Consider the following 27,024-nt stretch of genomic DNA (forward strand, 5'->3'; position numbering starts at 1 on the left):
AAGCATTTGCAGAAACATGGATGATAAATAAATGGATTAATCTAGTCCATGAAAAGCAAATACTACTAGTTTTTCTCTCATTTTTTGGTGCTTAGGCTGTATATAGACATATAATACCAAGGTTATACATATAACATGTGAACAGACACAAAACTGTCCAGGGTGCTAAGAAAAGATATGGAGTAAAATACACTTTATCTACAGTACATACTTACATGAAAATATCCTTAGTTGTATAATGCCTATACATGATAAAAAATACTTTTAAATCCTAAGGGCCAATGAGATAAATCACTGGATAGAGATACTGCCAAGCCCAGTGACCTGAGTTTTGTCCTTTGGACCCACATGATGAAGAACACCAGCTCCAGCAAGTTAGCCTCTGACTGCTACACTCATGCCCCTGTGCATATTCTTAGAGAAGTTTTACTACAGTATGTAGATAATAGTGCTGTTCACAAAATGCACAAAAGTAGTGCTATATTTAGTAGAAGTGTGTATGAAGAAGTTTAATAAGTAAAAATAAATTGACCAGTGCAGTTGGATTGCACATTAAAACTTAAGTGATAGTCAAAAAAGAATTTGGCTTTGAATTTAAATTAATAATTTTTAAAAATATATTTTTTGTTTTTTCTGAAGGATTAGAACTCATAATTTTAATCTTTTGAGATTGACTGTTATTGTATCGTGTTGGCTGCCCTGAAACTCAAAGATTTTGAGTTTCTGCCTCCGCCTCCTGAAAACTATGATTAAAGATGTGGGCCACCATTCCTGGCCCAGAGTCCACAAACATTTTAAAAAATGTGAATTTCAAAGTATTTAAAAGTTGTTTTATTGAAAGTTGTTTGTAGGACAGGCATAGTGTCACACACAGAGCCGCTATGTTGGTGTTGGGAACTGAACCTGCATCCTCTGCAAGAATCATCTCCTCCGCCCTTTTTATTCGTGCGTGCGTGCGTGCGTGCGTGCGTGCGTGCGTGCGTGTCTTTGCACACAACATGTGTCCACATGGGGGTCAGAGAACAACTTTTGGGAGTCACTTCTCTTCTTCCACGGTACGGGTCCTAGGGATCCACCTCTGACCCACTGAGCCATCTCCCAGACCCTCTTTCTTTTTAAATGGTCACTCTAAATAATATCGTGTTAACTCTGTTAATTAAGAACCTCTTAGAAATAAAAAAGAGCTAAAATGGCCAGAAGGAACTAACTGCTGTTGTTAGAACCTACACTGCTGTGTCCTTTGCTCTCTGTTTATTTCATTGCTGTAAGTAGCTAAGACTTTATCATTTGGGCAAGTCTCTTCACTCTTACTCAAGGTAATACAAATACTTATTAAACTGTAACACCTGTGAAGCATAAATAATACAGATAATTGCTCTTTTCCATAGAATCAATGCTTAGAATTCTGTTTTCAGAAATGATAAAAGTGTGTAATTCTCAATTAGAAGATTGTAAATCCCTTGCCTTGCTGCTGATTTTTACGTTCTGAAGAAAATCTAATGATTTTTTTTCCTTACAGCTGTATATAATGGAATAATCTTGTCCTCCCAAAGTACCCAAATTCCATAGGTCCTATAGGCTTGTGTCAGTTTTGTTAAATTTAGGCTTTTGTTTGTGTTGAATAGATGTCAGAGTAGTTCTCGCCATAAGAGATGTCCCTCACTGAAAACCAGCTTGTTTCTTACTACCAGTTTTTCTTTATAGGCCCTGAAGCAACAACAGCAGAAGAAGCAGCAGCAGCAGCAGCAGCAGCAGCAGCAGCAGCAGCAGCAATGCAGGCCAAGCATGTCCATCTCCAATCAACACCTCTCTATCAAGACTGTCAAAGCAGCTGGGGACCCTCTCCCTGCCAAACCTGGTAGGCAGTTGACTTGTCTTCTCTCCCCAGTGGAAGTCTTTTTACAAACAGCATATTTGTGCTTTTGATGCTGTCAATTTTTATACTGTATTGTTTATTTTTAAATTGCTATTTTACTAGCATAATCTTTCTGCTGCCACAAAACTGATAAAAATCTTAGGATAGGACTGGATAGTGGTGGCACACGCCTTTAATCCCAGCACTGAGAGGCAGAGGCAAGCAGATTTATGACTTCAAGGCCAGCCTAGTCTACAGAACTAGCTCTAGGATAGCCAAGGCTACACAGAGAAACCCAGTCTCAAAAACAAAACAACAACAACAAAAAAAACACCCCAAAAATTCTAAGATAAATAGGAAATATTTTCATATAAAATTATTGTATACTTGATTAAAAGTGCAGGAGTGAGATTTGGAAGCCTATATTCATTAACCTTATAAATCTGTTGTTTCCAAGGTCAAGGTGAACTCTGTCTCTGTGTGTATATGTAGGCAGGTACGTGTGTGTACATGCTTGTTGAGGTCAGAGGATAGCCTCATGTCATTTCCCTGTACCATCTATCTTCTGGTGGTCTTGTTTTTTGTATCATTTTGGACAGGGTCTCTCACTGGCCTGGGACTTGTGGTTTAGGCTAAACTGGCTGACCAGCAAACCCCAGGAATCTTCCTGTCTCCACTTCTTGGCGCTGGCATTTCAAGTGTGCTATGCTTATTTTGGCTCTTTATGTGGTTTCTGAGGATCAAACATAGGTCCTTATGCAAACTTAGGGCACAAGTACTTTTTGGACTTAGCCATTACGCAGCCCCAAAGTGAACTCTTTCCCAATGCCGGCATTTAAAATAATGAAGATGGGTCTGGAGAAATGGCTCAGTCATGAAGAACATGTACTGACCGGATTCCATCTTCTGGTACCTGTGGACAATGGGCATACAGTTGGGGCAATAATATACATGTAGACAACACGCTCGTACACATAAAAACAAAATAAATTTTAAAATAAAAAGCAAAAAATGAAGTATGAGGCTTTCTAAAAATATATACTCTTTAGTTTTCATTGATATGTTTACATGGACTTTGTGTATTTGTTGTTACTTCTTTGTTTTTTATTTTATTTTGCCACAGACTTTTTTTTTTTTTTTTTTTTTTTTTTTTTTTTTTTTTTTTTTTTTTGAGACAGGGTCTCTGTGTAGCTTTTGCGTCTTTCCTAGAACTCACTCTGTAGCCCAGGCTGGCCTTGAACTCAAAGAGATCCACCTGGTTCTGCCTCGCAGACTTTGTTTTGTATTATATAGTTCAATTGAATGCCATAAGCTGATTCTAGGGACTGCCATCAAAGTCAAAGGTCTGAGTCTTACAGATCTTTTCATTCTTTTCAATATTTGCCATTGGAGATAATAATGTAAGAGGAGATGTAAGGGATTTTATTTTACAAAGTATTCAAGAAGCCTACATTTCTTCATTTATAACTTCTGTAGTTACCATGGAATAATGGTTTGACTTGAATAATGGTTTGATATTTTTTAAATTTAATTTATTTATTTAAAAGGTTTTCTGTTCACTTTATATACCAACCACAGATCTCCCTCTCCTCCCTCTTCCCACACCCCAGCCTTTTCCTCCAACCTACCCCCCAGTCTCACCTCTTCCAAGGCAAGGTCTCTCATAGGGAGTTAGCAGAGCCTGGTACATTCAGTTGAGTCAGGACCAAGACCCACATCCCTGCATCAAGGCAGCATTAAGTGTTCCACCATAGGCACTGGACTCCATAAAACCAGCTCATGCACCAGGGACAGATCCCAATCCCATTGCCTGGGGGGCCCCCTAAAGAGTTCAAGCTAAACAACTGTCTCATGTGTCCCTTGGTCCTAATCCAGTGCCATGGGGGTTCTATAGCTTTCGGTCCACAGTTTATGCGTGTCCACTGGTTTGGCTGGCCATCTCTGTATATTTTCCCATTATCATCTCGATGCCCCTTGCTCATAGAATCTCTTCTCTCTTTCATCGATTGGGCTTCTGGAGCTTATCCTGGTGCCCGGTGGTGGATCTCTGCATCTGTTTTCATCAGTCTCTAGATTAGGGCTCTATGATGACAGTTAGTGTATTCATCCATGGAATCACCAGAGTAGGCCAGTTCAGGCACCCTCTAGAGTATTGTCGGTAGTCTAAGGTGGGATCATCTTTGTGGATTCCTGGGAACTTCCCTAGCACTTTGTTTCTGCATATTCCTATGATGTCTTCATTTGTCATGATCTCTATTTCCTTATTCTCCCACTTGGTTTCTGTTCCAGTTCAACCCTCCCGTTCCCCTATGTTCTCGTCCCCCATCCCTTGCCCTCCATTACCCCTTCTCGCCCCCAGTTTGCTCATGTAGATCTCATCTATTTCTCCTTCGCTGGGCGATCATGTGTCCCTTGTAGGGTCCTCCCTGCTGGGTAGTCTCACTGGAGCTGTGGGTTGCAGTCTGATTGTCCTTTGCTTTACATCCACTTATGAGTGAGTACATACCATGTTTGTCTTTCTGAGTCTGGGTTACCTCACTCAGGATGATATTTTCTAGTTCTATCCATTTGCCTGCAAATTTCATGCTGTCATTGTTTTTCTCTGCTGAGTAGTACTCCATTGTGTATATGTACCACATTTTCTTAATCCATTCTTTAGTTGGCAGGCATCAAGATTGTTTCCAGATTCTGGCTGTTAGGAATAATGCTATGAACATAGTTGAACATGTATCCTTGTGATATGATTGAGCATTCCTTGGGTATATGCCCAAGAGTGGTATAGCTGGGTCTTGAGGTAGATCGATTCCCAATTTTCTGAGAAAACTGCCATAGCCATACTGATTTCCAAAGTGGCTGTATGTACAGCTTTGCACTCCTACCAACCGTGGAGGAGTGTTCCCCTTGCTCTGCATCCTCTCCAACATAGACTGTCATTCGTGTTTTTGATCATAGCCATTCTGACAGGTGTAAGATGGTATCTCAGAGTTGTTTTTATTTTGCATTTCCTTGATGACTAAGGGTGTTGACCAATTCCTTAAATGTCTTTCAGCCATTTGAGATTCTTCTTTTGAGAATTCTGTTTAGCTCTTTAGCCCTTTTTTAAATTGGATTGTTCAGTATTTTGATGTCTAGTTTCTTGAGTTCTTTATATACTTTGGAGATCAGCCCTCTGTCAGATGTGGGGTTGGTGAAGGTCTTTTCCCATTCTGTAGGCTGTCTTTTTGTCTTATTGACCGTGTCTTTTGCCCTACAAAAGCTTCTCAGTTTCAAGAGGTCCCATTTATTAGTTGTTGTTCTCAGTGTCTGTGCTACTGGTGTTATATTTAGGAAGTGGCCTCCTGTGCCAATGCGTTCAAGAGTACTTCCTACTTTCTCTTCTATCAAGTTCAGTGTAACTGGATTTAATGTTGAGGTCTTTGATCCCCTTGGACTTGAGTTTTATGCATGGTGATAGATATGGATCTCTTTGTAATCTTCTACATGTTGACATCCAGTTATGCCAGCACCATTTGTAGGAGATACTTTCGTTTTTCCATTGTATTGTTTTGGCTTCTTTGTCAAAAATCAGGTGTTCGTATGTGTGTAGATTAATGTCAGGGTCTTCAGTTTGATTCCGTTGGTCTGTATGTCGGTTTTTATGCTAGTACCAAGCTGTTTTTATTACTATAGCTCTATAGTAGAGCTTAAAGTCAGGGATGGTGATGCCTCCAAAGGTTGCTTTATTGCACAGGATTCTTTTAGCTATCCTGGGTTTTTTGTCTGTGGAGAACTGTGTTGGGATTTTGATGGGGATTGCATTGAATCTGTAGATTGCTTTTGGTAATATTGCCATTTTTACTATGTTAGTCCTACTTATCCATGAGCATGGGAGATCTTTCTGGTTTTTTCATATCTTCTTCAATTTCTTTCTTCAGAGACTTAAATTTCTTATCATACAGGTCCTTCACTTGCTTAGTTAGTGTTACCCCAAGACATTTTATATTATTTGTGGCTATTGTAAGGGGTGATATTTCTCTGATTTCTTTCTCAGCCTGTATATCATTTGTATATAGGATGGCTATTGATTTTTTTTTTTTATTCTTGTATCCTGCCACATTACTGAAGGAGTTTATCAGCTGTAGGAGTTCCTAGTAGAATATTTGGGGTCACTTATGTATACTATCATATCATCTGCAAATAGGGAAAGTTTGACTTCTTCCTTTCCAATTTCTATCCCTTTGATCTCCTTTTGTTGTCTTATTGCTCTAGCTAGAACTTCAAGTACTATATTGAATAAATATGGGGAGAGTGGACAGCCTTGTCTTATTCCTGTTTTTAGTGGAATCGCTTTGGGTTTCTCTCCATTTAATTTGATGTTGGCTGTTGGCTTGCTGTAAATTGCCTTTATTATGATTAGGTATGTTCCTTATATTCCTGATCTCTCCAGAACCTTTATCATGAAGGGGTGTTGGATTTTGTCAAAGGCTTTTTCAGCATCTAATGAGATGATCATGTAGTTTTTTTCTTTCAGTTTGTTTATATGGTGTATTACATTGACAGATTTTTGTATGTTGAACCATCCTTGCATCCTTGGGATTAAGCCTACTTTGTCATGGTGGATTATTTTTTTGATGTGTTCTTGGATTTGGTTTGCTTGTTAAGTATTTTTGTATCAATATTCATGAGGGAGATTGGTCAGTAATTCTCTTTCTTTGTTGCATCTTTGTTTGGTTTGGTTTGGGTATCAGGGTAACTGTAGCCTCATAAAAAAGAGTTTGATAATGTTCCTTCTGTTTCTATTGTGTGGAACAATCTGAAGAGTATTGGAATTAGCTCTTCTTTGAAAATCTGATGGAATTCTGCACTGAAACCATCTGGTCCTGGGCTTTTTTTGGTTGGGAGACTTTTTGTTTTGTTTTTGTTTTTGTTTTTTTCCAAAGATTTATTTATTTATCTATGTATACAGTGTTCTGTTTGTATGTATGTCTGCACACCAGAAGAGGGCACCAGACCTCATTATAGATGGTTGTGAGCCACCATGTGATTGCTGGGAATTGAACTCGGGACCTCTGGAAGAGCAGCCAGTGCTCTTAACCTGTGAGCCATCTCTCCAGCCCGGTTGGGAGACTTCTAATGACCGTTTCTATTTCCCAAGAATCCCTTTTCTTCCAACACAAATCTCTCCCTCGTGGCAGCTATCTGTGGGCTGGGAAGGAGTAGGAGGATTGGGAAGAGTGAAGAATTTTCCGGGCTGAGGTGAGGCACCAGCATGTAGCTAAGTTGCTGGAGACCAAACTTCACCCTTCTGCCTGTAACAAGTCTTCTTTCTGGTTCACTGGCGGCTTTGCCTTCCTTTCAATACCTCTACTCACTCTCTTCTTCTCCCTTCTGTATGACTTAGATTTACTTCCACGCATTGTAGACTGTGACTTGTGGTTTCCAGGGGGCATGGTTTGATGTTTTTATTTTACTCTCTTTTAATTATTAGATTTATTGGGGTCTGGGGAGGAGCTGCATGCAAGTCTGGGGCTGACTTGAGGGAGTCACTTTTCTCTTACCATGAGATAGATAAGGCAGGCTGTCAGGGTTGGTAGAGCTGTCCTGTATGTAGTTCCTTATGGTTGGTTTCGAATCTCAGTGTACCTGTCTTCCCGTGTTTTCCCCCAGCCCCGTGGGAAGGAAAGCAGTCTGATGGACAGTCCAGCAGTCCCCAGAGCTCACACTCCACCTTCTCCTCCGCAGTGAGAGTGGACAGCTCTCTTCTAGCCTTGGGGAAGAAGTCTTTCCAGAGGTCGGACAGACTCCACACAAGTAAGTTAGTTTACAAAGGCTTCAGTTTTTAGTGCCATGATATGTCCAAAGTATGCTTAAAATTCATCAGCCACTAGCTTGAGTTTAATGTGTAATTTGAATTTTATTTTTAAAAGCTAGACATAATTTCTATTATTTTCTTGTTTTTCTTTTTTCTTTTTTTTTTTTTTTGTTTTGTTCGTTTGGCTTTTTTTTTTTAAAAAAAAAACAAAACAAAACAGGGTATCAGTATATAGCTCTGGCTGTCCTAGAACTCACTATGTAAACCAGGCTGGCCTCGAACTCACAGAGATCCACTGGCCTCTGCCTCCCAAAGTGCTGGGACTAAAGGTGTGTGCCACTATGCCTGGCTAGACTTTTTGCTGACATTATTTGAATTTTTAAAACAATGTTTTTGATATAATTATTTTGAGTTTTTATTTTGTTTTGCCTGTTTGTTTCTTAGTGGACGTTAATAACCACAGACTTGAATGTGCCAGAGAATTGCTCCACAAGTGAGCTGTACATCCTTAATCCCCAGCGAGTCATCATTATCTGTTGTCTTTTTTTTTTTTTTGGTTTTTCGAGACAGGGTTTCTCTGTGTAGCTTTGTGCCTTTCCTGGATCTCGCTCTGTAGACCAGGCTGGCCTCGAACTCTCAAAGATATGCCTGCCTCTGCCTCCCGAGTGCTGGAATTAAAGGCATGCGCCACCACCGCCCGGCCAATATAGTCTTAAGATATTCTGGAACTGACCTTCAATTTGTAATCTCCCTGCTTCAGTCTCACAAGTGATGCTATAAAAAAAACCCACCCTTTTTATTCTTTTTTTTTTTTCTTTGAATTTTTTATTGTCTTTTTGATCTTGTATTCATCCCTTATCAAACTGGTTCACAGAAGGATCTGTTATTGGTCATTCTGTGGTTTATTTCTCTTTTACCAATAGACCCTACCTCGTTTTTTTGTTCTCTAGAGATAAAAAGATAGAAGGACTTATAATTAAATATTGTAAACTGAACTCCCTTGGAAATCCCACTAAAATGAGAATATGGACAAAAAAGATTTAATCAGTATGAGCGAAGAAAACAGACAGCCAAATGGGCAGGTGTCAACAAAGGTTGAAAGATAAAAATTGGATGAAGTTGAAAAGGAATTGTCATAGTAAACCAACTGTGGCTGCAAACCACAAGAACTGGAAAGATAGATACCAGAAAGGTGAGGCATAGGGCTGAATAGAAGACTGTTGTTTGAAATGAAGGAGAAGCGTTTGGATGCTTTACTGTAAGTAGAAGAGTTAAATAGATGGTGAAATTGAGTGAAACTCCAGCAGCTTGAGGACCATCACATAGAGCTGCAGGCCAGGGATGAAGCCCTGTGTTGTTTGTTTGTTTGTTTGTTTGTTTGTTCCCGGAACAAAGGACGTGACAGGAGCTACTAGAGGAAGCTGAGGTTTAGTTGGGGTCACAGTCCAGAGGGAGCAAGCAGGAAATGCACAGCAGTTGTGCTGGGTCTTGCCTGCCACAGTAGCAACAGGCTGGTCCTGTCCCTGACAAGCTCCTGCCACGGCAGTTTCACATTCATGTCCTCATAGGCACTATTCGGAAATTCGGGGAATTCCGTCAAAGTCAAAGACCGAATTGTGCTTCTCCTGCTTGGCTTCCAGAACAGAACACTTAGTAGAGCACATGTCAACCACCACTCCGTCCTGCTGCCGTGTCCCAGAAGATCAGCTGATCAGTAGCTAAAGAAATAGGAAAGCTCAGAAGATAACTGTGCAGGCACATTACAGGTTCCCGGATCTTTTGAAACTGTTTTATCTGGACTCTAATCCTATGCCCTGGCAGCTAAGGTAGAAATGTTCCACTGTGTTACACACACACTGACATCCTTCAAAGTGTCTTTTCTCCAGCCCTCCCTCTCCTCTTTGATGAGCTTTACCTCTTGGGTGCTATTTACTATTGTTTGGTTTGAAAAGATGTTTTTAGTTTTGTTTTACTGTAATTTATTTCTTTGAGAAAGTATTTTGCAGTTATTCTTTTTCCATATTTATAGGGTTTTTTGTTAGGAACTTTCAGCTGAAGTATATTTTGGCCAAGGGTCATAGGCCACATGTGATACCTGTACCTGTGTGGTGTAGTGATCAGCAACAGACTAAAGCCGGTTTCTGACTTCAGTTTGTTACATTGTAACTTAATGGTGTAATTTGAGCACCTCTCTTTCTCTCTTCGCTCCTTCCTTCCTTCCTTCCTTCCTTCCTTCCTTCCTTCCTCCCTCCCTCCCTCCCTCCCTCCCTCCCTCCCTCCCTCCCTCCCTCTCTCTCTCTCTCTCTCTCTCTCTCTCTCTCTCTCTCTCTTTTTCTTACTTTGGTTTTTTGAGACAGGGTTTCTCTGTACCACCCTGGCCATCCTGGAATTTGATCTGTAGTCCAGGCTAGCCGTGAACCCATGGAGATGTGCCTGAGTGCTGGGATTGGGTATGTTTCTTTATCTGTGCAGTGGATAATAATTACCCAGCTCTCTGTGCACAGCAGTATGTGCCTGTGATCACAGCTGTGCAGAAGTTTGAAGCCAGCCTAGGTAAAGTAGTCAGATGTCGTCTCAAAATGAATCAGTGATAATAGTAACCATTACTTGTTTCATGGAGCTGTGTGAAAAGTCAGCAAGTTAATATAAATAAATGCTCAGAAAAGTGCCTGGTACCTAGTAACTCTTAATAAGTTTGCCACTGCCGTTACTGTGGTAATTATTTTATTATTGGCATTTATACTTGAAACATACAGAGAAGTGCTCTTTTAGGCTTAACAATATTCAAGTCCTACTCGTTCAGTGAATTCCGAGTTTGTTGAATCAAGGTTATTAATCTAAAATAATGAATGAATCCTGTGACTGGAGTGAAGGTTCAAGAGCCTGTACTTCCATTTCACAGTTTGGTTCCCAACTCATCTCACAGTTCTCACACCACTCCAGCTCCCAGGTGTTTTTCGAGACAGAGTTTCTCAGTGTAGCACTAGCTGTCCTGGAACTCACTTTATAGACCAGGCTGTCCTCGAACTCACAGAGATCTGCCTGCCACTGCCTCCTGAGTTCTGGGATTAAAGATATGTACCACCACCATGAAGCAGTGCAACCTTTTTAAATGTCTGGTTTTGATATGTTTGGTTAATTGTGCAAGATACACTAAAATCTGTTCTGTATGGGGATTTGTCTAGTTGGGACAGTCTGTCTCAAATCAACACATTGTTTGTTAAGAGAAGGTCTTCACATGTGTCTTCAGCTAGCTTGGAGCTTGTGATCCTGCTCCCTCAGCATTCCAAATGATGGGATTGTAGATAGGGGCCACTGTGCTCTGCCTTTCAAATAGTTAAAGCTATTTTGTATGAGATGGTTTCTTGTTTAATGTAATTGTTGACCAGTTACATGCAACATTACATTCAGCCTGAATTATATTCCAGGCATGTCCTGGTGTATAGTAAGATCCCATCCACAAAAGTGAAGTAAGATCTTCCTGATTTACTTTATCAATTATTGAGAAAGGGAATGATGAACAGTTTACTTTTAGAGATCTATTTTGTAGATTGTGGTTTTTTTTTAAATTCTCTATAAATGATCAGAATTTATTTTCTTTGCCTGAGAAGACATTTCTAAGATCTTTAACTCTCACCTCTTCGGGGTGTAGTGTTTAATTTTTGGTTGTTCTTTCTTTGTTACTTTAGGTACTGCATGGCAAGCTATGGTTGGGACCAAAACTGTGGAAGGAGAGCCAGGTGATGAATAACTGTCGTCTTCATTTTGTAGGACAGATGAAAAGGACTAAGTGTGCTGACATTGATGTTGAGACACCCGACTCCATTCTGGTTAATACTAATCTTCGAGCACTGATTAACAAGCACACCTTTTCAGTTCTTCCTGGAGATTGCCAGCAGCGCCTGCTTTTACTGCTTCCAGAGGTGGATCGGCAGGTGCGTGATGGCAGGCATAAGCGATTTTCTGACTAAATGAGGCTCCGACAGTCATCACCTTTAAAACTCCCTAAGGTTTTGTTGTTCTTAAGATAGCATCTCATGTATTATAGGCAGGACATAAACTTACTATGTAGCTGATGATGTCTTAACTCCTCTGTTTACTTCCTGAAGGTGGGGTTACAGATACACCATGTCACCATGTCAAGTATACGTGTAACAGTGTTGCTAGAGATAAAATCCAGGGCTTCGTGTATGCTAGGCAAACACTCAGCTGAGTTACATGTCTAGTTCTTAAGATTCTTAAAGTATCTTCTTATTCCTATAAAAGTGTGGTATTAATGGTGGTGCTGTGTGACTTTCCATGGAAAGCTATGAACAGACATACCAGATAAGGTACCACCAGTCAACAAAAGAAAAACCAAAACAAACAAACAAAACACAATAGGAAAGGAAGGCATTTTCCCTAGTATGTAAGAACAGACTACCTTTCCTCGTTTATAGGGAGAGATTCAAAAGGTAAGCTACACAAATCATTATAGCTAATATAATTTTGACTACAAAGACAAAATGAAGTCTTTCTTGTTTTGATATTTTTATTTATTTATTTGCTTTGAGACAGGGTTTCTCTGTATAGCCCTGGCTGTCCTGGAACTTGCTCTGTAGATCAAGCTGGCCTTGAGCTCACAGAGATCCTCTACCTCCCGAGTGCTGGGTTAAAGGTGTGCTCGAAGGCTGTTTTCTCTGAAGTTTGCTTTGCTCCCAGCGTCTGAGTGCTGTCATCAGTGTGTGTGATGAGTTCTCTGGGGGAATTCAGATAATTTGGTATTCTCCCAGCAATAGAGACTGAAGGAGAACTCTTCCTAGTGACTGTATTCTCTGCCCTATCTCTTCCAAGAAGAAAAAAGTTACCTTAGAGGGTACTCATACACTTAATTCTTGATAGAAGAAATGAGGAGGTTGAAGTTTAGCATGATTTTTAAAGGACCTGCTTGACTTCAGGGCTGCTCTCTTGTGTATGTGTTGTTCCATCCCTCAGTCCCTCAAGTAGAAGTGTCAGTAGGGTGATAGGCTAGGAAAAATACACGAAGCATAACTAATAGCCTATTTGTGGAAGTCTGATGCTGTTTTCTCAGAAGCACTGATAATCCTTTCTGCCTTCTGATAGAAGATTGCCACAAGTAGTTTGTTACTGTTGTATGGTGGTGGTGTTAAAGATGTTTTTTTAAATTTTATTTGTATGAGAGTTTTGCATGCATTTAATGTGTATGTGCAGTGCATGTGTGCCGGATGCCTGAGGTGGCCAGAGGAGGACCCTAGATCCCCTGGAACTATAATTATGATGGTTATAATTATGATGCCATGTAAGTGCTGGGAACCAAACCTGTGTCTTCTGCAAGAGCAAAAAGTGCTCTTAACCACTAGCCATCTCTGTCTGTCTCCTGCCATGTGTAGTTTTAATAATAGTTTTCTAGTTCAAATTCCCACAGATGGCAATCCTACAGGGATTCTTGTTTGTTTGTGTGTTTTTTCCATAGGAAGCTAGTTGGCCAGTCTTTGAGCTATGGATATGTGATGAGCAATGTGAGTGATATTGAGAAGACACAGTTTTAATTAAGTGAACTTGCAGCTTAAGTTACCATATGTGTTCTATGTGGATAATGTTGATGTTGAAAATAATTGTAAACAAAGTTATTTTTTGCTTTTTGTTCTTTCTTTATTTTCAAGACCGAGTTTCTCTGTGTAGCTTTGGAGCCTCTCTTGGAACTAATTCTGTAGACCAGGCTGGCTTGAACTCAGAGATCTGCCTGCCTCTGCCTCCCAAGTGCTGAGATTAAAGTTGTGCGCCGCCAGGCTTAAACAAAGTATTTTTGTACATGCTTTGAGTGGCACTTTTTTCCATAGTATTTTAAATAAGAGTTAAATGTTACTTAAAAAACAAGATAGAAAATTCAGAGTTTGGAAGTATTAATTTAAAATTTTTTTTCCATTTAAAAATTTTCCCATTGCCTGTGGTTTAGTGGGTAAAAGGATTTGTAGTCAAGCCTGACAACCTGAGTTCAACTCCAGGACTGAGCGTGGTGAAAGGAGAGAACTAATTCCTACAAATTGTCTTCTGAATGCCACACAGATGCATTGGCAAACACTGGGTGAACACACACACAAATGTTTGTCCCATAGTGTATCCTGGAGATACATCTAGCCCATAAGAACAAGAATTTAAGCCTTGTGGCAAAGCATCAGAAATGAGCTCAGTAGACATACGGGGGGAATACAGCATTGGTGACAATGTATTATATGTGAACATGTCTCACAGTTTGACAACAATAAACAGCCTAATAGAAAACTAAGAAAATGATGGGAACTGACTCTTCACAAGACCACCACAGACATCCATGTTTAATAACGATGCAGTAACAACAAACAACACAGGAGTCAGGAAATCATCTACCATTTCAAACCTATGAGGTTGTTAAAAATTAAATTACATGTTGATGCATGTTTGCAAAAAAAAAAAGCATATTATATGTTCTTCTATTGTTTGTAACTTTAGCCTTTAGAAAGTAGTATAACAATATCTGCTTACATACTAATCCTATTTTGATCTAGGAATGCAGTCCTTAGAAATAAAATCACAGCTGGGTGTGGTGGTGCATGCCTTTAATCCCAGCACTCAGGAGTCAGCTGCAGATGGATCTTTAATGAGTTCGGGGACATCTTGACTGTTACACAGAGAAACCCTGTCTTCAAAAAAAAAAAAAAAAAAAAAAAAACAGAAAAAAAAAAGAAGAAAAGAAAATCACTAGTATAGCTTGACAAGGTGGCATACTCCTTTAATTCCAGCCCCTAGGAGGCAGACCTCTGAGTTCAAGGCCAGCCTGGGCTACATAGCAATACCCTGTTTCAAACAAAGTAATAAAACAATAAAATACTAATACATTCATTTCTGCCAGGATGTTTGTTGCAGCTTTATTGATTATGGGAAATCATTGGTAACAAAGTACATGTGTACAAGATGTTTACCATTAGTTGAGACAGTTTTATACAATGAAATAATATGCAGCAATTTCAGAGAGGCTAAATATATGCCAGTTGACTTGACTTTCACTGTGTGCTCTAAGAAAACTAAAGTTATGGTGTGTTATATATAATTTGGACCCAGTTCTGTAAAGAAAATGGTAAACTCTGCTCAGAGCAAAATATATATGTATTTAAGTATCATTCAGTGAGCAATATTTTTCCATCATTGTGGAATGGAGCTGAAAGCAGAGAAAGGAAAAGAGATACATGAAAAAGGACTTTTTTTTTTTTTTTTTTTTTTTTTTTTTAAGAGAAAATGGTATTATGGTTTAAAAAGAAAAAAAAAAAACCAGCAGTGAAGAATGAGCTAGCCATGTTTGGGTGGGTTTTGTTTTGTTTTGTTTATTTAGAGACAGAGTTTCTCTGTGTAGTCCTGGCTGTCCTGGAACTCACTCTGTAGACCAGGCTGGCCTTGAACTCACAGAGATCGCCTGTCTCTGCCTCCTGAGTGCTGGGATGCCGAGTTTCTATAAGATGGACTGTGCATGCATTCTCTTCTAACATGAAGTGTGATCATCACACCTTTTCTTTGAACATTTTCCCTGTTTTGCTCTTTGACCTAGGTTGGTCCAGATGGTTTGATGAAATTGAGTGGCTCAGCCCTTAACAATGAGTTCTTCACTTCTGCAGCTCAGGGCTGGAAGGAAAGGCTCTCAGAAGGTAAGTATTCTGCCCTGTGGCTCCCAGGGTCTGTATGCCTAGGTACTGAAACAAATTTGGAAGGTGAATATATTTATCAGGGCTCTCCAGAAGAACAGAACCTGTAGAATGAATGTATATAAAGGAGGTTTATTAGCATGGCAGGAGTGGTCCAGCTAGTTCAGCTGTCTACCAGGGGAAGGGCCAAGAATCCCAAAGTGATGCCAGTGAAGGAATGGACTTGCCAGCAGGAGCAAACAGAGAGTGAAAGCTCCCTTCTCTCATGTCCTTTATATAGGCTGCCACCAAAAGCTGTGACCCAGATTAAAGGTGGAAAGTCCCACTTCAAATGAGTTAATTAAGAAAAAACATTCTTCACAGTTGTGCCCAGCCACTTGGGTTTTAGTTAATTCTTTTTTTTTTTTTTTTTTTTTTTTTTTTTTTGGTTTTTCGAGACAGGGTTTCTCTGTAGTTTTGCGCCTTTCCTGGAACTCACTTGGTAGCCCAGGCTGGCCTCGAACTCACAGAGATCCGCCTGCCTCTGCCTCCCGGGTGCTGGGATTAAAGGTGTGAGCCACCACCGCCCGGCTTTTAGTTAATTCTGAATGTAGTCAAGTTGACAACCAAGAGCAGCCATCATAGTGAAGGTTAAGAAGTTTCCTAAACATAAACTCTCTGTGAGTTTGAGGCCAGCAGCCTGGTCTACAGAGCAGGTTCCAGGACAGCTAGGGCTACATAGAGAAACCCTGTCTTAGGGAAAAAAAAAAAAAAAATAGAAAAGAAGAGAAAAAAAGGCCTCAAACACAGTTTTCTTTTGAAGAAACCTAACTTTGAAATGACAAGATATTTAATGACATTATTTGTCACTACTCTGTTTGGCAGTGGGCCTTGGGAGAACGGAGCTGATAAATGAAAAGGACTAAAGTCTCATGCAGTGGCCAGTTTTAGTCAGAGCGTGGGGCAGTTCATACTCTGAGGATTAAGAGGAATCACATGAGTAAAGGGTCTAATCACAAGGACAAGCTGTATGTGGCGGACAGGCAGCACACACAAAACCCTGTTTTTCCATAGAGGCGTATAAACAAATAACAGTGGCCATTGTAATGAATAATCGGAAGTAAAGTCACTCCTATCCAATACATGCGGGAGGGGCAGGAAAGCATAATCCAAGCAGTTCTGTGCTTTTGAAGAAACTATGGTCATAAGACTCCTGTTTTCTCACAAGCACTCAGAATTTTCCTCACATGACTCCATTAGACTATGTTCCAGTACACATTCATTATTTTCATTCCATTAGGAAATAAACTAAGCCGGGCGGTGGTGGCGCACGCCTTTAATCCCAGCACTCGGGAGGCAGAGCCAGGCGGATCTCTGTGAGTTCGAGGCCAGCCTGGTCTCCAAAGCGAGTTCCAGGAAAGGCGCAAAGCTACACAGAGAAACCCTGTCTCGAAAAACCAAAAAAAAAAAAAAAAAAAAAAAAAAGGAAATAAACTAAAACTTTGAGGTTAGAGGTGAAAAAAATCTCTGTATGGTGTATGATGTTTGTAACTGGAAGAGTATGCTTTGGGGAACAAGCAGAGAACAAGTTCTTTGGGCCTTAGCTGCACATTGAAAACTCTAGGATAGTGTGTGCCTGGACTCCACCTAGTGGTGTTTCTGTCTATCTGGCTTGGTTCTTTGGGAAGCTTGTTGCTTTGACATGATAGTATTTTCTGTTCCTATAAGAGTCTTTGATGATTAAAATCCATGAATAATGCTTTTTCGTTTATGTCATTTTGTTGATCCATTGCAGGCGAATTTACTCCTGAAATGCAGGTGAGAATTCGGCAAGAGATTGAGAAGGAGAAGAGAGTAGAGCCATGGAAGGAACAATTCTTTGAAAGCTACTATGGTCAGAGGTAAGAGAAGGCCGACAGACTCTGTAGTCCAGATGTGCATTCCTACATGTGTCATGTGATGCCTCCACATTTTTACCTAACTAGAAAGTCTAATCGTAGTTTCCTGTAAGTTTTATCACATTAATTCTTTTTCATTCAGAACATTTGCCTTTTTTTTTTTTTTTTTTTTTAAAGAATTACGTGTGGAGCTGGGCGGTGATGGCGCACGCCTTTAGTTCCACTACTCAGGAGGCAGAGCCAGGTGGATTTCTGTGAGTTCAAGGCCAGCCTGGTCTACAGAGCGAGTTCCAGGACAGGCTCCAAAGCTACACAGAGAAACACTGTCTCGAAAAAACCAAAGGAAAAAAAAGAGAGAGAATTTCGTGTGGACAGAAATTTATCACTAGTAATCCTTGATCCTTAACTTACATTGTTGGCAGAATAGGTTCCTCTCCCTTTAAAAAAATGAATTGGATTTTCTTCTTCTTTTTTTAATCTTACATTAGAGTCTTTCCTTGGAAAAGACTGGCTTCTAGTAATTTCGTGAGTTAGAATAATACTTGAGAGTTCTGTGCATTTTTATAGTGATTGTCTAAAATGTAACTTATTCAAAACTAGTCAGGAATTCTCAGAATCATGTAATGTGGGCCATTATACCAAACATGTAATTAAAATCCTTTCCTCTGTGACGGGGAGATATGCATCACTGAATCAACACACAAATTTTAGGGCTGGTGTCTAAAACAACTTTTTTTTTTTAAACAACAACAAAAATCAGCTGGGCCAGCAGTGGTAGCGCACGCCTTTAATCTCAGCACTCAGGAGGCAGAGGCAAGCGGATCTCTGAGTTCGAGGCCAGCCTGGTCTACAAAGCGAGTTCCAGGAAAGGCGCAAAACTACACAGAGAAACCCTGTCTTGAAAAAACAAAAGAAAAAGAAAGAAAAAAAAAAATTAGTTGGGCAGTGGTCATGCTCACCTTTAATCCCAGCAGAGACAGATGGATCTCTGACTTCCAGACCAGCCTGATCAACAGAGTGAGTTCCAGAACAGCCAGGGCTACACAGAAAAACCCTGTCTCGGTAAAACAAAACAAAACAAAAAAGAGAATGCAATTGTACTGGAGACATTTAATTGATAATAAAGCCATTTGCTTTGAACAGGATTGCATATTCCAGCTCCTGTTTGTTAGTCTCCCTTTCCTCTTTCCACATCCCAGTAAAGCCAGTGAGAGGACTCCATTGATCACAGACTGAGAAATGAAGGGCTTCTCTTAGCTCCAGGTAGTGTTCATGGACCACCTTCCTTCCTGGTCACTTAAGAAAGACCCCTACTGAAATTAAGAGTCTCAAATGCTAGCCGGCAGTGTGGGCGTACACCTTTAATGCCAGCACTCGGGAGGCAGAGGCAGGTAGATTTCTGAGTTCAAGGCCAGCCTGTTCTATAGAGTTTAGGACAGCCAGGGCTACATAGAGCAAAACCCTGTCTTGGGGAGAAAAAAAAGTCTCAAATGCTGATTGTCCTACATTAAGCTATAAAGTTGGTAGTCTATTATTATAAGTTACAGGGATTCTGTGGGTGTATGTGCTGCAGTGTGCTTTTGGAGATCAGAAGGCAGCTTTTGGGAGTTGGCTTTCTCTACCACATGAATTTCCTGGTTCGAACCTAGGTGACCAGGGAAGCACTGTTTTTCTTCTGAGACATCTTGCTGGCCCTAGATAGACTATTTTTATTACTAATTCTTTAAGGCGACAAAGATGGCTTAATTGATTGTTGCTTAGAAAGAAATATTAAGAACAGTCATTGGTGACACTTTTTGCCAGGCCACGGTGTGCAAGCCACAGCACACAACCTCAGAACTTTGGATCTAGACTAAGTAGGATTTAGACAGCCTTTCTACAAACTCAATTCTGTCTGAGCTGAAGAATTTGATAACTTTTCTGCTGTCTTCTCACTTTGCAGGTTTCCCTCAGAAGTCTTGGGTCAGTCTTGCCACAAACATTGGTGAACAGGGTTGATCCCAGTTCCAACCTAAGTCTCAGGTTCTTGTAGGTAGCCTGTGAGTCTCTACATACTATGGCTCCTATAGAAGCAGAAGTGACAATACCAGCCACCACTATAAAACTTTGTGTGCCAAGTGAGAACTTGACATGGAGTTAACTTTATCATAGCAATGTTGAAATTGTTAATTCCAGTGTACAATTAAAGAAATTAAGGTGCAGAAGCCTAGTCAGTCAGTATCTTGTCTACAGTCGTTACCAGAGCCAAGATTTGAATTTAATTGCTTTGGCTCAAGAGTTCTACAGAAAATATCTGTGTTAGGGGTTTCCTAGTTACTGATATAGTCTACTTTTCTTGTGTATTAAGTAATGTGGACTATTTCCCAACTAACAACGTTTCCTTCAATTTTTTAGTTCTGGCTTAAGCCTTGAAGATTCACAGAAACTGACAGCTTCCCCTAGTGATTCCAAAGTAAAGAAAACCTCAGCTGAGCAACCAAAATCCTTATTTCCTTCAGAGGCCTCTCCTGTCAGAATCATCCCAGTAGTTCCTCAGTCAGAGTGTAAAGAAGAAACAGTGCAAATACTCTCCCCATTCAGAAAAGAAGAAGAAAGCCAAGACGAGGCACCGCCAACCTCTAAATCCCCAGAACCCATCCTTGCATCAGCCAGCAATACAAGTGAGTTTCTTACCATGCAGTCCACCAAGTGCCCTGAGGATGAGGGGCTCTTAGAGCAGAGGCCAGTTGTCTGTGCTGAACAGGAGTCTGAGAAAGAAAATCGTGTCATCACAACTTCTAACTATAACAGAAGTGAGAACCAAGAAGTGTTAGCTACATCCCCAAGCAAATCTAAAAATGCTGGGTTAGAAAAACCCGTAACAAAGCCTGTTGAAGAAGCAGGTCCACTGGACCCTGATATGAAGATGCCTCCAGCAACTCTTACTGATCAGATCCCAGAAAGTCTCAAAAGGAAATCTTCTCTTACCCAAGAAGAGGCCACTAGCAGCTGGGAGAAAAGACCACGTATCACTGAGAATCACCAGCACCAGCAGCCATTTCCTGTCTCGCCACAGCCCTTTCTTAGTAGAGGGGACAGAGTCCAAGTGCGAAAAGTACCACCTCTCAAGGTAAGAAAGTGGCTATACCTACTAGGTTTCACAACTGTGCTATTATCATAGAAGCAGTAGTATATATTTAGTACACATATAACCATGGTAAAAATCGGGCTCTACGCCTGTGTGGCCTGGGCAGGCTTCTCCATGATGGGTAAGGTGACCTGCTGACGTCCCACGCAACCTAAGTCAGAAGCTCATTTTTTAGTAAAAGGGGGACCTCTAGGGCCCTGGCCTCCGTTTTGGGTAGCTGTTGCCTTGCTTGCTGACCTTGACCTTAATGTCCTCCCTATGCTAATTCCCTGCCGGGTTCCACCCTCCTGAATGTTTAAGGGAAGTTCCTTGTCTGTGTATTCTGCATAATGTGCGTTAACAGCTTAGATGCAAGATCGTAAAACATTGGTAGCAAACTTCTGCCCTCCGGGTTTCTCCCATTGTGCTGTAAGCCTGTATTTAAGACCTCCTCCCTCCTTCAATAAACGGCATTCAGCATAAAAAAAAAAAAAAGATTCCTAGAACTACACTCCTGTATCTACACATGCACACATGTATGTAAACTGGTAAAAGTCCAATAAAGTTCTGTAATAGACTGGGGTGGGGGGGAATCAGGCTCTAGAACTGCATCCCTCCCAGTTCTTTCTTGATATTTGAGTAAGGAGTCTGAGTACAGAAGCCCCTGACACTCCTCTTTGAGGCAGTCTCCATACATAACTCAGGCTGGCATTGAATTCTCGGTCTTTTCCGTTGCTGCTGCTTGAGTATGAATTATTGACCAAAAACTTGTCTTTAGTGAATGCCAATCAAAGATGATTTCTTTGTTGTTTTTTTGTTGTTTTGGTTTTTTGTTTTTCTAGGGTTTCTCTGTGTGTCCCTGGCTGTGCTGGAACTAGTTCTGTTCACCAGGCTAGCCTTGAACTCAAAAGATCTGCCTGCCTCTTTAGGGAGTAAAGGCATGCGCCACCACTGCCCAACTCAGAAATGAATTCTAGACCTAGGAACCATATTCCATTTTAATTTAATTCAGAATGATTCTACACTGAGCACTTGAACCCATTCTTACCAGATTACTAGAATTTCTCCTTCCTAGGATTTTGTCAGAAGTTGTTTACTCTTTTACCTTATACCCTATCTAGCTTTCAGATGTAGCTAAAGTTTTCCTGCCTTGCCCACAGTTAGGACAAATCTCTCCCACCCGCCAGTCCCACAGCCGCTCAGACTCAACCAAGTAAGCACATATTGGTTACAAACTGTATGGCCGTAGCAGGCTTCTTGCTAACCATTCTTACAGCTTAAATTAATCCATTTCCATTAAGCTATACCTTGCCACATGGCTCATGGCTTACCCGCATCTTCACATGCTGTTTATCATCATGGCGGCTGGCAGTGTCTCTCACCCCACTTCCTGTTCTCTCCATTCTCCTCTCTGTTAGTCCTGCCTATACTTCCTGCCTGGCCACTGGCCAATCAGTGATTTATTTATTGACCAATCAGCAACACATTTGACATACAGACCATCCCACAGCATTCAGAGACACAGCTTAATAGAGTTTATAACAACAAATGTTTTAGGCAGTTTGTTTCTATATGCCTTTAATACCAGCACTGGAAAGATAATGCAGAAAGATAGTGAATTGACTAAACCAGTGAGGCCTCATCACAACACAACAACAACAAAAATAAAGAGCTTTTGAAACAAAATTGGAATTTTAGATAAATGTTACAACTTGATGTATTTTGTTTGTTTTAAGGTATATTTAAAGTAAAAGAATCTAGCTGGGCGGTGGTGGCACATATCTTTAATCCCAGCACTCAGGAGGCAGAGGCAGGCAGATCTCTGTGAGTTTGAGGCCAACCTGGTCTACAGAATGAGATCCCGGACAGCCAGAACTACACAGAGAAACCTTGTCTCAAAAAAAAAAGAAAGAAAAAGTAAAAGAATCTTAATGACTTTGCTCGGTGTGTGTCCACTCAGTATTGTTATCCATCCCTTCCACTATAAAATGGTTTATATCCTTAAAATATAACATCTCATTAATGCTTCATGAATACAGAAATAATTGACACTTACAAGTAAGAAAACTTTGAACTGCTTTGTTGTTTAATTCCAGTATGTTAATACTGTTGGCTTTTAAGTTATCTTGTGTTATGTCAGGTAGGGTTACACACTCAGGAGTGTTTTTATGAGCCTGGCGTAGGGACACATACCTGTAATCCGTGCATTTGGGAGGGTCACAAGTCTGAGGACAGCCTTGGTCTACATTTGCACACACTCTACACCTGCACACACCCAGAAGAAGTGTGTGTGTGTACACGTAGTGCTAGAGGCTCCATGGCCTTATGCCTAAATAAGGTCATTTGTCCTCAAAACAGTTCCTTGTGTTTTCTTTTCTGGTTTTGTCGTTTTCTCCTGTAGTCTCTTCTCTATATTAAAAAGAGGCAATACTTGCTTCTTTCTCCTCCATGCAACTTAAAATCACTGTGTGCTGAGTAAAAAATGCTAAGCTTTACAACTAAGTAGTAAACTTTGTTTTGTTGTGTTTTGTTTTTGGTTTTTTTGTTTGTTTGGTTTTGGTTTGGTTTTTTTGAGACAGGGTTTCTCTGTGTAGCCCTGGTCATCCTGGAACTTGTTCTGTAGACCAGGCTGGCCTCGAGCTCAGAGATCCGCCTGCCTCTGTCTCCTGAGTGCCTGAGATTAAAGGTGTGCACCGCCATTGCCCAGCTAAACAAACATAATTTTTAAGTATATCAATTTATCACAACTGTTATAAAATACCACACTGATTTCTGAGGTATAGAGAATTGATTTTAAATACTTACAACTTTTTGAGCAATGAAAAATAGTGACTTCACAATTAATTTATAATTGAAAAATTTATACAAAAATGGCATGCTTTTCTTGGAATTTATTTAATCACTTATTTTTTGAAATTAAATACTCTAGAAAGTTAACATTTTTTGCTCCTTTAAACTCAGTTATATACTGAGAGGATCCATACAATGAATACATTGTAGTTAATTTCCTTACCTTCCAAAGTTTTATTTAGGACAGGAATCATATTATTTTATGGTATAAAATCCAGTGGTTTCAGCTAGGCATAGTGACACATGACTTTACCTTTAATAGCAGAGGCAGGGGGATCTCTGTGAATCCAAGGCCAGCTTGGCCTACGTAGTGAGTTCCAGGACAGCCAGAACTACATAGTGAGACCCTGTTTCAACAAAACAAAACAGTGATTTCAAAGTTAGTAGTTTATTACACATTTTTTCTTTACTGTAATATTCATTTTTCTAACCATTCTGATTCATAAATTGGGATATTGGATCCAAAACCACATGCATTTTAATAAGTTTACACAAATAAGTACAGCATTCCCAGGAGTGAAAATGCTTGGCAGACGTTATGCATGTGATCCCATATGTGGGTAGAGTGGGGCTGAACCCTCAACAACATGTGGTTTTCTGGTTTTTTGTTTTGTTTTTTAGATTTATTTTTTATTTAGTGTGTATGAGTGCTCTATCTGCATTTTTCCTGTGTGCCAAAAGAGGGCATCAGATCCCATTATAGATGGCTGTGAGCCACCATGTGGTTGCTGGGACATGAACTCAGGACCTCTGGAAGAGCAGCTAGTGCTCTTAGCGGCTGAGCCATCTCACCCCAACGTGTGTTCATAATCATGGCAGCAGTGCGTGTCATGGCTGCACTGTGCTCATCCACTCTAGTCAGGGCCTAAATTGATCGCTGTCTCCCCCCCCCCCCCCCCCCCCGCCCCCGCCCTTTTTTTTTTTTTTTTTTTTTTCAGATTCCAGTTTCCAGAATCTCCCCGCTGCTGCTTTCTACATCGCAGGTCTCTCCCAGGGCTCGTTTTCCAGTCTCCATCACTAGTCCTTACAGAACAGGAGCCAGAACTCTGGCAGACATCAAAGCAAAAGCCCAGTTGGTCAAAGCACAGAGGGCAGCAGCCGCAGCCGCCGCTGCCGCCGCTGCAGCCGCCTCAGTTGGAGGGACCATTCCAGGACCTGGCCCTGGGGGTGGACACAGCCCAAGAGAGGGTGGGGAAAGGAAAGCTGCTGGAGGAGGAAGTCCAGGCTCAGACAGAGCCAGTGCAACTGGAAAGGGTCCCACACTGGAACTGGCAGGAACTGGAAGCAGGGGAGGTCCGAGAGAGCTTTTACCAGGTGGTCCCCAACCTGAGACCAATGCACCATGCCAAGCACAGCCTCCTGGTGTCTCTGGAGCACAACTACAGCAAACCTCCTCAGTGCCTACAGCACTTGCCAACAGTGGAACATGCACAAGCATCCCATTACCACCCCACATAGAGAAATCAAACAGGGAAAAACCGGAACCCCCCAAGGTAACAGCCACAGCAGCCTCTCCTTGCCACCCTCAAGATCTGAGTAGTTGCAGACAGGAGAAAGCTCCTTCTCCAGAAGGGCCTGCTCTGATCTCAAGAGCTTCACCTGTTTGTTTTGTAGCTGATGGCACAGTTGAGCCCACAGCAGGTTCTAGTAAGAATGCACCAAAGCCTTCAGCCTCAGCAAAGACAGCTGCTTCTGCTCGACTGGATCTGACCTCCCCCGCTGTAACATCCCTGGTGACAACAGCCAGTTTAGAAAAACTCTCTGTAGCCCAGGTCAGTGGAACTTCAGGACCTGCTGGAGCAGCTTCATCCTCAAGCACTTTGCCAGCAGCTTCTAGCCTTAAAACCCCAGGAACTTCTGCAAATATGAATGGACCCATTTCAAGACCAAGTTCTAGTATCCCTGCTAATAATCCTTTAGTTACTCAGCTGCTCCAGGGCAAAGATGTTCCCATGGAGCAAATCCTGCCTAAACCTCTCACCAAAGTTGAAATGAAAACAGTCCCACTGACTACGAAAGAGGAAAAGGGGATAGGAGCATTCCCTGGTACCAGTGTGATGGAAGGTAGCACCAGAGAGGAAGTTAATGGCAGGCAGGCCTATCTGGCTATCCAGCAGCTGGGCAAACCCTTGCAGAGTAAGCAGCTTCCCCAGGTCCCAAGGCCAGTCTTCGAAGCTAAGGACCCGAGGGACTCTTGCATTGACGCTCACCAGTACCCAGAAGGACTAAGTAAAACAACTCAAGATCAGCTTTTTCAGACTCTCATCCAGAGGGCTCAGAGACAGAGCGTTCTTTCATTTGTACCACCCTCTCAGTTCAACTTTGCACACTCAGGTTTCCAGTTGGAAGACGTATCCACAAGCCAGAAATTCATGCTGGGCTTTGCTGGCAGAAGGACAGCCAAGCCTGCAATGGCAGGTCACTATTTACTTAATATTTCCACCTATGGCCGGGGTTCAGAGAGCGTCAGGAGGACACATTCTGTAAATCCCGAGGAGCGACTTTGTCTAAATAGCCCTCCCGAAGACTTGAAGAAGGGATATGCAGATTGTAAAAACACAACTGGAGACAGCAGCAGCAGCAGCAGCAGCAGAGAAGATGAAACTGATGAAGAGAGTGTGGCAGACGAGCAGGAGCCTGTGTCAGTGAAGGAGGAGCCCTGGGCTTCTCAGAGTTCTGGCAAGCACCCCCACAGTGGGGAAACACCATCCACCAATGATTGTTTAGCCAGCAAGAATGGTGAGGCTGAGGCCCCAGTGAGTGAGCAAACCACTTTAGGCAAGGAGAATTACATATTCTCTAGAAGCCAGACATTGGATGAAAAGACCCTAGCAAGAGATTTTATTCAGGCAGCACAGAAACAGATGGCTCACGTGGTGAGAGGTAAGACGGTGTGTAGCAGCCCTGAGCTTTTCAAGTCGACTGCTCTTTCTCTCCCTGCAGACAGTCCCACGCAGCAGCCTCTCCTCCTTCCCCCTCTGCAAACCCCCAAATTGTATGGAAGCCCCACACAGATAGGGCCAAGCTATAGAGGCATGATCAATGTCTCCACCTCATCAGACATGGACCATAGCTCGGCTGTACCAGGTAGCCAGGTAGCCAGCAATGTAGGAGATGTTATGTCATTTTCCGTGACTGTCACTACCATCCCTGCTAGCCAAGCTATGAATCCCAGCAGCCACGGCCAGACACTTCCTGTGCAGGCCTTTCCTGATGAGAACAGCATCGAGGACACACCTTCAAAATGTTACTGCCGCTTGAAAGCCATGATCATGTGCAAAGGATGTGGAGCTTTCTGTCACGATGACTGCATTGGCCCCTCCAAACTGTGCGTCTCCTGCCTCGTCGTTCGGTAATGAGACTACAGCTGTGTAAAGGAGGGGAGGGGAGGCTTAACAAGACATGGTCGTGCACCCTTTGAAATCACAGAAATAAAGTTGCAGTTGTCTCAAGAGACGTTAATCAGGAATGCAGAATGCAGGTCTTCAGATTTACAGGAAGAGCACCTTGTATAGTAAGTCTTAGTCGAGTAGGACTATGAATTGGTGACAAGTTTGCACTTAAAAAATCATGTAAATATGTCACATTTTGTTTTAACATTGTTTTCCAAGGATTTAGGTAATGATGTGTTAACTTTACATTCAGATGTATGTTCCATTTCTTTTGACTCTGAAAATAGTTGAGTGGTGTGCATGGTGAAAGATAACTGTGCCTCCGGCCTTTCCCAGGGTGGGGAAAAGGGAAGAGTGGTCAGGAGGTGACCATCATGCTGGTTATGTCTGCACAGGCTGGCTGCAGGTTCTTCACAGATAACATGCCTTTGACAGATTGGGATTGGGGCTTTACTCATCCTTTTACTTTAGGTGGAACCA

At 41.5% G+C, this 27,024-nt stretch overlaps 1 protein-coding gene across 1 annotated transcript in view; it reads left to right on the forward strand.

Moving 5' to 3' along the window:
• Asxl2 (ASXL transcriptional regulator 2) overlaps window positions 1-26,604 on the forward strand; it is an 87,652-nt gene extending 61,048 nt beyond the window's left edge. The window contains exons 6-12 of the mRNA XM_059248427.1: window positions 1,705-1,858; window positions 7,502-7,645; window positions 11,418-11,581; window positions 15,226-15,322; window positions 17,094-17,199; window positions 19,591-20,305; window positions 24,091-26,604. Of these exons, the coding sequence (XP_059104410.1) occupies window positions 1,705-1,858; window positions 7,502-7,645; window positions 11,418-11,581; window positions 15,226-15,322; window positions 17,094-17,199; window positions 19,591-20,305; window positions 24,091-26,508 (3,798 nt within the window). The 3' untranslated portion in view covers window positions 26,509-26,604. The remainder of the gene's footprint in view (window positions 1-1,704; window positions 1,859-7,501; window positions 7,646-11,417; window positions 11,582-15,225; window positions 15,323-17,093; window positions 17,200-19,590; window positions 20,306-24,090) is intronic.
• Window positions 26,605-27,024: the final 420 nt, after the last annotated feature.

This window comes from Peromyscus eremicus, chromosome 22, assembly GCF_949786415.1.
Source record: "Peromyscus eremicus chromosome 22, PerEre_H2_v1, whole genome shotgun sequence".
Taxonomy (NCBI): domain Eukaryota; kingdom Metazoa; phylum Chordata; class Mammalia; order Rodentia; family Cricetidae; genus Peromyscus; species Peromyscus eremicus.